General features: G+C 31.0%; 1 protein-coding gene across 2 annotated transcripts in view; it reads left to right on the top strand.

The window, feature by feature from the left end:
* LOC132732812 (uncharacterized) overlaps window positions 1-9512 on the top strand; it is a 57763-nt gene extending 48251 nt beyond the window's left edge. Inside the window, exons 1-5 of one of the 2 annotated variants that reach the window (XM_060719321.1) lie at window positions 1707-2828; window positions 5979-6134; window positions 6545-6696; window positions 7819-7932; window positions 8693-9512. In XM_060719321.1, the coding sequence (XP_060575304.1) occupies window positions 1913-2828; window positions 5979-6134; window positions 6545-6696; window positions 7819-7932; window positions 8693-8923 (1569 nt within the window). In that variant the 5' untranslated portion in view covers window positions 1707-1912 and the 3' untranslated portion in view covers window positions 8924-9512. Of the gene's footprint in view, window positions 1-1706; window positions 2829-5978; window positions 6135-6544; window positions 6697-7818; window positions 7933-8692 lie in introns of those variants that run through there. The other variant, XM_060719320.1, reaches the window with a different exon arrangement.
* Window positions 9513-10638: the final 1126 nt, after the last annotated feature.

Genomic DNA, 10638 nt, shown 5'->3' on the forward strand with positions numbered 1-10638 from the left:
TACAGTTCTTGTTCTTATCTCGAGCCTGCACAATTCAATGATTGTATAGAAGAGTATCTTGTCTCTTGATCATTTGAAATGTGTTGATTTAACATTTTTTCGAAAGAACATATCTTTGTACCAGATAAAAAATGATTAAAACAATGTATATGTATAAAATAATATGTAACAGAGATAATGAATGCTGTAAATTATTTTTAAAAAATGGTCTAAGATTGTGTGCATGTTTTTTTTTTCTATTTTACGCCATTTTAGACACGTTTTATTTTTGTCATCATATCTCAACCGTAAACAGGCCTAACTGGCTTTCCTGGATAACTAAGTAGTAATTGAGATCCAGTATTTAATTATGAAGTAAATATAACATTGTTGTTTTGAAGGATCTAAGTAGATATATACTGTTCACTTCAAGACATGTACTTGTGAACTATAACATATTTTGTTAAGTTGAGAATTGCCTTTACTAAGAGTATTCGGAACACTTTATCGTATCATTACAACTATAAATCATTATTAAATGCCTCACCTTTACTGCTAATAGAGAGCTTATTTACGTCACAGATACATAATTATTGTCTCGACGTTAATAGGGATGCTTCAGGGTGAACCGTTCTGTCACTTTTGCAAAACTAATATGTTCTTGTTTGAATTCCGATGGTTACGGAACGAAAGAATGCTATCTAGTTTATCAAGGACAGTGGAGAAAAGCGAACTTTATGAGAGAAATAGTTGGCAACTTTTGATTAAACAATTGTATAAATGTTGTAATCTGTACTAGGCTAGCAGCTATTATTCTCTTGTTTAAATGTTCATGAGTTAATCAACAATACAATCAATTACTTTGTAAATCTCCCATGAACAACATATGGTGAAAATACAAACAAAAGATATGTTGTTAACAAATATTTGCGAAATTTGAGAATACTTTTTTCTGATCGAAACAAAGTCACATCGATGTCTTAAAAGTTCGACGTACAGTGAATGGGAACGGGTGTTCTAAAGTTATTATCTTTCTTTAAAATTGTACATGCTGCAAATTTCACAAATACAATGACATTTGAGTAAGTGGAACTTATAATAAATTTAAAAAAAAAAATATTTTACAGGCGAAATTAGTAAAACAAACTTGCCAATTTAAAAATAATCAATAAGCAGAGAGTGTACAATTGAGAATATTTATATGCGTGCAACATACATCAATGATAGTTTTATGGTTAGGCATCAAAAGGTCCGAACATTTTGAAGTCACATCCAACTATCACAACACATAAAAATATTATAACCATTTATATATTACGTATTTATCAAAATTGATTTTACAGGTTAATAATTGATACGTTACTGTGCCATATTTTCTTACACCTTTCTTATTCAATATTCAATGGTTTAAGTGCATTTTACAGACTGAACTATGACTATATTGATGCCGTATTTGCTAAACACATCGGAATTGAAGATGAGTACTATTTAATTACTACATGTTAAGAATAAGTTTATAAAGTACCATGTACCTGAACGAGATCACATAAGAAAAAAACGCATTGCTTTAATCATTAACCGATCTATATGATTTAATTGCTCCACGCACCTGTTCATAATTATCATAACCCTTCATTCATACTGAAGAATATCGCGAAAAAGAACGGTAAAACATAGTACTCAACAAGTCATTGTTTGTGGGGAAACAGTCGTATAAATAAGGGTTAAAATCATTCTCCTTGTGCCTATAAACGTGTTCAGTTCAGTAAGTTATCGAAAGGCAAACGAATAGATTTGATTGTTTTCCAATTAAGATGTGAAAAGGTTCAGTAAAAGAATCAATATTTATGATTAAATACTCAAATGTTAGAAAAGGAAGGATATATTTTCTACTGTTACATTGAATTCAAGAAGTGAGATATTTAAATTTAATATGATATATTATAATCAATATTTATTGCAAAACGATTTTAAACTATTTTTCCGATTTTTTATATTTAATGGAGTACTACTTAGAATTGCCTTTACCCAGACAAATTGTGAGCTTCAAAATGGACAGTGTACATATAATATCAACCTCAGTACAGTGGGACTTTGTGAAACGCCGCCGGCGGAAATTATTCAACGCCCGAATAAAGAAAAACATTTAGAAAAAGAATATGGAAAAATGCACGAAATGCAGCAGGACTTCAATATAGTAAAATCTGAACATGACTCAAGAATAAAGGAACTGGAAGAATCGGTCCAAAGATTGCTTAGAAATGCCATTCCGTACCATGAAAGTGGAAGATCTCGATCAAGAGATGTGTTTATAGAGCATGTTTCTGACACCCGGCCTGTATCCAGGGAATCTGGAGGAAATATTCTTTTATTTCAATTGCAGCATCAGTTCAATACTTTGCGTAAGTCATTAAGTGAAAGAACTGCGGACTTGTTAGAGACTCGCAACAAACTCAACGAGACAACGGATCTTCTAAATGCTGCTCAAAAACAAGCAATGGATTCCAATAGTAAATTGGTCAGCTATGAAACAAATGCGGCTGTTATTGAACGGGAAAATAGAATTATGAAAAATAAACTAAAGCATAAAACAGAGCATTTAGATTATATTTCATATAAACTTAATGCATCCGAAATAAAACTTTTAAGTGTAGAAAATCAACTGTATGACGTGGTTAGATCAGAGTCAAATCTAAGGGAAGAGTTAGCAACTTTGAATTTAAAATTCAATTCGACACTCATAGAAATGGAAGAATTACAAAATAATAATACTGAACTTGAAGCTTTGTATATAAAAACGGAAGTGACATTAAAACTCCGAGAGGCAGAGCTTCAAGACTGTTTTACAGGTACAGTAAATATTGCAAGCAAATAATTTTAATCTTTATTACAATGTTCATAAATCGAAATGTAAATATCATCAATATCAATTTAAAAAGTTTAAAACAATGAACACTATGCACACCATAATGTTTGTATCTAGGTGATGACCACAATAACATTTTTTTTTCAAAACAAAAAATAAAAGTTATAAAACAATGCAGTTGCGCGAAGAGTAAGTGTAGAATTTAAAAATGCACTGGAATTGCAAAAGTCCTATACATAATTTATTCCACATAGAAAATTATTCATAAAGTCAATGGAATATGTACTTATTTGTGTGTTTCCAGCCAAAGTAAGCCGGCTAAAATTAGAAACAAAATATAAAAAAATGTAAGCAATGTAAAAATCAGATTATTCATATAAACTTAAAAACTAAATAAAAATAGAAAATAAATAGCAATTAACTCTATGATAAAGCATATTACTGATATGTAAACAACAAAACAGTTAATACCTTACATGTAACATCAATAAGATAAAATTGATAATAACCAAAGACTAATCAGTTCATAAGATTGACCATTAATAAAGGTAAAACATATGGTAAATCAACCGAAATTTATTGTGTTTTTTTTTCTGAAACAAATGAGCTATGGATGCAACACTGTTAAGAACGGGTTTTAAAGTTTTTTTCACATTGGGTCTTTTCCGTGACATTGTAAAATCAAATGGATGTTCTTTTACTTAATCAAGTACACAATTCAATTTACCAAGTAATTCGATCTCATTGCATAGAAGACCCTTTAAGCTATCTTATGATATTCTAAAGGCAAACACCATGTTTTAATTGTGTCGGGAAGGACACAAATACAGGATATCTATACATTATACGATACAAAGTTAGTTAACAATGGTTTATAGGGATGTTGGTTGTACCTTACACTTGCGACTTCCGGCCAAAGATATGCTCAATCAAGCCGGGCTTGAAATAAGTTAAGCATTTTTTATGAAATCTGTTATTGTTGGGTTTTTTTAGATTATGTTAGGGTTTTTATTGTTGATGGTTTTTATAAAGTCGTAGAACGATGAAGGTGTCATTATGCTCATATTTTCATCGTCAAGTTTAATTAAATTACATATTTCGAAAGATTGACTGTTATAATGGTGCTTGACCAACAGTCGATATTGGAAAACGTTTTGGAATATATATCCTGCCTTAAATATAACAAGACTGTCCCACCCTTTTTATAAATTAACCGTTATAGGTAAATTCTGATAGATATTTAGATATCTTTGGGGGCCACGTGTTCATGCAAAGTAAATTATAAAATTGAAAGGAATTCTGACAAAATGTAAACTTGTTCTGACTTTTACCAGTTTACTCACTGTATACCCTTGTATGGGCATAATGTCACTTTAAGAAGGATAAATTTAATAATGTTTAACCTAGAGGATGTCTGATATAATTTAACATAACGTATTTTCAGCGAAAAATCTTGCTGCTTTACGAATTTAATAACTGATGACAGCGCAAAATTTTCTATACAGTTAAGATTATTTGATTATATATACAAAGTATACGGGGGAAGTAATAGCACTGTACGTAAGTGTTAATTTACCCAATTTTTACACTAATCTTCTAATAAAAATAATCTTTATTGGTGCCACGCGTTTGTATTTTATAAGTTTCTTGTAGAAATAATAAGTGATGGTTCACGTCAGTGTAAAAGTTGTGATTTGGAAATCTCTCAAAGCCACTTGTTGAATGACGTAAATGCTGCATCTTTTGATGTTTTATAGATTATCAGCAGTTTCATGATTTATCAGCAAATTGCTCTGTACAATCTGCCGCATATTTATTTGTGAATTATATCATACTTCTTTTGATTATAGCAAAAATAAATGGTTAGAACATATCTGCACCACATGCCACTTAATTAAAAGGTATAACGATGTATCGCTGTAACATTACATTTTGTATCAGCTTGTTTTTTTGTGTGTTTTTTTGTTCTTGTGATAGTATTTCAGTGTTAATTTGTTTGAATATTGTCAAATTGTCACACCAGGGTCAGTGTGTGTTTATTCACTATTGTCTATATTGATTCTACTTGTATTCATACAAAATTGTAGCGTTACAACACGGTTTTGTTGACATGACAATTAATGTTACATCAAGCCATCATTGTTAACTTCAATCAAATATATCTTATTGGCATACTCTCGTGATCTGACGAGACAGTTGTCATGTAACTTTCCAAACTAGGAAATGTATTGTTGTGATAAAACGGTGTTTAGCGAACTAGTACATGTATACTGTATGTTTCGTAATTTAAAGGTTGACTGTTGAAAAATGTTGTATGCAATAGCTGTATTTTGAAAACTTGTTATTGTTTTTTAGTGTATCGCTTATCGTATGTAATTATTTTTCATTTGTTCTATTCAAAAGAAAATTAGGCACCTCTATTTTAGATAAGTAGTGTATACGTTTGGTTTAATTGAACATCAATAATGTTATTTTATTCAGAATATATAAAAAAAATATTCATTGCAAACCTAGGCACGATAATCCAATATTACGGATAAAAAATAATCAAAAGTTTTCTTGTTCGACTAAAGCATTTCTTTCTTCTTTTAATCAGACAATTGTCTATTATAATTATAACTACAGACGCCAGGGTATTATTCGTCATTAAGAATGAATCGTGAAGTGCCCATTGGCTTTAAATGATATATAAAACTGCGGAACTTTTTTCTACATTACTGCTTCTCTTCAAGTGTTTTTATTAGTATTTGTTCATGACGTTCATTCAGTGTACTGTTATGATTCTTCTTCTCTCGAGATAACGGTTAAACAGAGAATCAGTAAAAAATCTACAAACAACTCCACAAACGTACAGATACAGCCGCCTAAGACATGTCTTTTGATTAGCATTACTTTTCTTTCAACGTTCATTTCCTTTATCGTTAGCGAATTTATAAATGGTATTATTTTCACCTTTCAACGTTCCCTTCCTTTAACGTTAGTGTCTAGTATGTATGCTTTTGTTAAAGCCTGATCGTTTCTTCCATCAAAAACAACAATAAAAAACCAGTACATACAGTAAAATGTGTCAGTTCTTAATATGAATCATGAATGTCAAAACTCATATTTAAAAATCAGATGTATATATTTTCAGCGAAGACGCAGACTTACTGTGGTTTTGAGGATCCTGATCTATGTGGTTTCAAACAGGACAATATTACAGATGACTTCGATTGGGAGAGAATTCAAGGCAAAACACCTTCTGCAAACACTGGACCAATCAATGATCACACCTGTAAAGACAGACATGGTAAAATATTGTTGTTGTTGTTGTTGTTTTATAGATTAAATAATGTCTATGACGAACAAATTCATGTAGTGTTTTATTATACACTGATATGGAATGAATACGATGTAAAAACTATTAAACTGCCTGCACTTATTATGTTACAAAATCATATTGCATTTTGGTATTATGAAACATATGGTGTTAAACGATTGTTTTCGGTTACTCTGCTGGAAACAATTGGTAAGGATGATATAAAACATTACATTTTAAATACCAAAAAAATAACGATCGATGACTACCAGATCCGACGACATTTCTGCAAGTATTGGGGTTAATACTTTCCTAAAAATATAAGATTTGAACCTTTTTAAATATTGTATTGTATCAGTTCCTGTCAGCATGCATATTAAACATGTTCCACTGTCTTTCAGGACATTACATGTACGTAGAGGCCTCCGGGAAATCAAAGGGCATGACAGCAAAAATGTTCTCTCCAAAGTATAGAGGTTTGAATCCTCAATGTATAGAGTTTTACTATCATATGCATGGGCGGACTACAGGCACATTCACAATTTACAGCAAGGTACAGTAAGCTTGTAATATTTAAAATCCCCATGTGCCAATCCTAAAATTTTGACCTAAAAATAAACACGTGTCATGAGTTACACTTTGTAAGTATTTAATAAGATAGTTTATAGCATCTACCAGTTATCCACAAAGCAACGAGGTAAGAAATGATACTCTAATGCCCTTTCCGAATCGTAAGAAAGGACACTCTAAGGCCCTTTCGGAATCTAACAGCCATCAGCTCCCTTACTTTAAGAATGCGACAAGTACCAAAATCACACTCATCTCATGACAACATATTTTACGCAAGGGATTGTCAATGATGACAAGCACTCAAGATCTAGTTAAGTTCACGTATTCACCGTTAGCTTTCATTAGCATTTTAAGCATTACCCTTTCAAGTAATGTATTTTGGAAAGACTCACTACCACTATTTAAACAATTATCCTGCCGGATAGATATCCTAATGTACCTTTATACCCTTGGATGTTTTAATTATAACGAATGATACCAAAATGAAAGATATTTAGATATTATATAACCAAGAAAATAGTTTAACGTAATTCATTATTGGAATGCATATAATGTTATAATTATCATTAAGTAAATTTGGTATGGTAGATCTACAGTTATTATGTTACGTTTATTTTATATTCATGTCTGTTAATAACAGAGACATTCTTTGTTTCAAACATTTTTTAAAATAATATCATGAAAGCAGTGTGGTCATAGATGTCGAAACATTTTCTATATTTTTGTTAGTTTTTAAAGTTATCGAAAATATTTCAAGATCTTCTAATGATAGTCAATTATGACATTGATATTATATATATTAGAGTAAATCATTTAAAGTCATATTAAAGAAAATCTTATGTATATATTTTCAGCTGAGACGCATACTTTGTATATGTGTGAATTTATATATATTATATATTTATATTATATATTATTACAGTTATATGTAAATACAAAGCTATTTTTATAACCCTTATATATAGAAAACCAGGGATAAGTATTATCTGTAAATATTGCTAACCACAAAAATGCTTTCCGTTGTCATTTCCTTTTTTCATTCACAATAATTAATTGTAGTTAATACATTCAATCATAATTATACGTTCACAAAAATAATTTGCAGCCTCTAACAAGTGATGAGTTCCGAGCAGTTTGGCGTGTGTTTGGTAATCAAGGCAATCTATGGATAAAAGCTGGCGTTTCTGTCGACGAAGAAACTGCACGATCTGGCTATCAGGTGACATTTTTTAACTTTCAAAATTAAATGAAATATTTTCTGGTGCGATCTGTAATAATTTGATCGAACATTAATACTATGAAATTCTCTTGTACTTAGTAACAACAATTGGCCAAGAGATACCTCACTGCGGACCAACAATAATAAGTATATTAAATACTGTGCAAAGATGAAAGAGGTACTTAATGTTCTAAGAGTAGTAAATCTTGTGAAAAAGCAAATCTTTATTAAATGTCCGATTTGACGATACCATCATGCTAGTTCGAAACCAGTTGACGTAGGTCAACAAATGTGAAATGGTGTTGATATAAAATCTTCACATGATATTTCAAATCAAAATCCAATTTTAAACCTCGGCATACATTTATATGCATTTGTTTCTTTACCAACATAAGCGAACCTACATTGATATGTAAGTGTCCTGTCATTTTCTTCTTTGAACCTTAGGAACATAACTGTCCATTTAATATGTATATACCGTAGTTTATGTACCACTTAAATTCATAATTTCGCCCTAACCCTTTTCAAGTAGCAAGCCGTTGTTTCCTGGAGCAAGAAACTTTACAATCATTGCTTAGTACTGGTTGGTTCCAGGAACGAATTCGAGAGTGTTTCAATAAGCTTATGGCTTCCAACACAATCGATTGTATAAACTAAGTAACACATATTTTGATTTATTCGTTTGTACTTGTCGTTTGAAAACATATAAGGAAGAGGAATGTTTTTATTTTTACTTATGTAATACTTGCTGTATTTACAGTTGATATTTGAAGCCAAAACTGAAAACGGTTATGAAGGGGACATCTCGCTGGACGACTTCAAGATAAGAGATGGTTTGTGTGCCGCGGACGCTGCCTCTCTTGAGATTAAACCGCCCAGTCGTTCTGACAAAGAAAGAGCAGCTTTGCTACAGGAACAAATTGAACGTTACAGAAAAATACTTCGCAGACGGCAAAGGATGAGGAACGAACGGCGGGGTACATCAACATAATATAGCATTGACTTATCTTGAAATGCATGTACTATAGTCATCATGTTACCTCAAGTTGAAGGTTTTCTTACATATATGCAAATGTGAAACAGTATATAATATTGCTGGTGTAGAAATAAGTAATAAGGCGATCGAAAAAGATGAATGGATATGAAAGACTGACAAGGCTAGAGAGAAATGATTAGTTTCGTGTAATAACAAAATTATATGTTACATATGGCATAGAGGGGTAACGAATGTTTGTTTTGTTTAGTATACTTCATTTTATATAGATTATTAGCTCGTTTTTTTCTTATACTACTTTGTAAATTCCTGTTAGCTTTATAAATTTCTCGATGCATTATGTCATTCAATTAATTATTTGTATTAAATACAAAGGGAGTGCTGCAACGATACACGAATTTCTCTTTGCTGCTATGGACTAACAGAAATACTTAGATTTTGGTAAATCAAGCGCTGAAAGGAATTGTCTATATTGATGGAAGCTGTGTATTGGTCTATAAACATAACATGGTTTCTTGCATTGTGGAATAAAACCATTTTATTTTTACAATGTAAATTGTATTTTCATTAAATTTCATGAAAACTTCTCAATAAGAATATCGTGTTTAGAATTGTGTATGGGTAAATGAAAAATGTCAATAATAATGAAGTTATTGCCGTTTGATAAAAATGCAGGAATGAATGCATGGCAGTGAAATCTGAATCAAGTATTCTACAGACAATTTGCAGACAGAAGACGTTTTGTGTGTGGGTTCGAATTCACCACTTTTTGTGTACCTTCACACAGACTTTGCACTATTTTTAGTTTAATTTTGAATATAATGTCTGTAAATTTTGTCAGTTTTTAGAATTGCAACAAACTATAACACTAGAAAATAAGAATCTGTGTGATCCTTAAACAGTCCTGTACTTGTTACAGACATGCGTTATCTGCCAATCGTATTGAACAAGAATTACAAAACATTGCGTGTACTACAATAATTAATATGTTTAATATGTGTATTATCTAGAATCGGAATGTATAGACAGCTATATTTATCTTTGATAACTATTTAACAGAGTTTAGATCTATCTCTGCAAATTGTAAAGTAATAAAACGCAATATTGCCATTGTTTTTGCTATGCACCTGTACTCTTTTGCACTAAAGGAACACAGATGCTTCACTTGCCGCAATCGGTACGCAATAGTATAGGTAAAATTTAAAAAGTGTGAAAGGTTACAAAAGCCATAACAAGGGTAACAGTTGATAACTTTGAATTTTCATTATCATATACTAACTGAAGAAATATTTCTCGGATTGTCCAAGTGATATGATTATATCATGTGCTGTTCACATTACATACATGCATTAAATTGTTTTTCAAACTTAAAAAAAAAACATACAACTAGGTGTCACAGAAACGATGTTTATGTTGTAGTATCTGGACAACAGAAAACAAGAAAATTTCAAAGTTAGGATAAACATCGAGGTAAAACATTACAATGAACAGCTGACACTGATAAAAAATGTTCTATAGAATATATCATATAAAGGGGCATTTCGTTTAATAAGTCTTAACTGAATAATGTAGACAAAACGAACAAAACAATTAATAACGAAATCAGGGATGGTATGAGTCGTTCACCATTCAGTACTGAACTCAAGTGTATGTGAGCTTGTAATTTACATAATTTATTTCTAAATTACATTTGCAGACGGATGCATTATATC

Source organism: Ruditapes philippinarum, unplaced genomic scaffold (assembly GCF_026571515.1).
Source record: "Ruditapes philippinarum isolate M1 unplaced genomic scaffold, ASM2657151v2 ctg3851_1_1_1_1, whole genome shotgun sequence".
Taxonomy (NCBI): domain Eukaryota; kingdom Metazoa; phylum Mollusca; class Bivalvia; order Venerida; family Veneridae; genus Ruditapes; species Ruditapes philippinarum.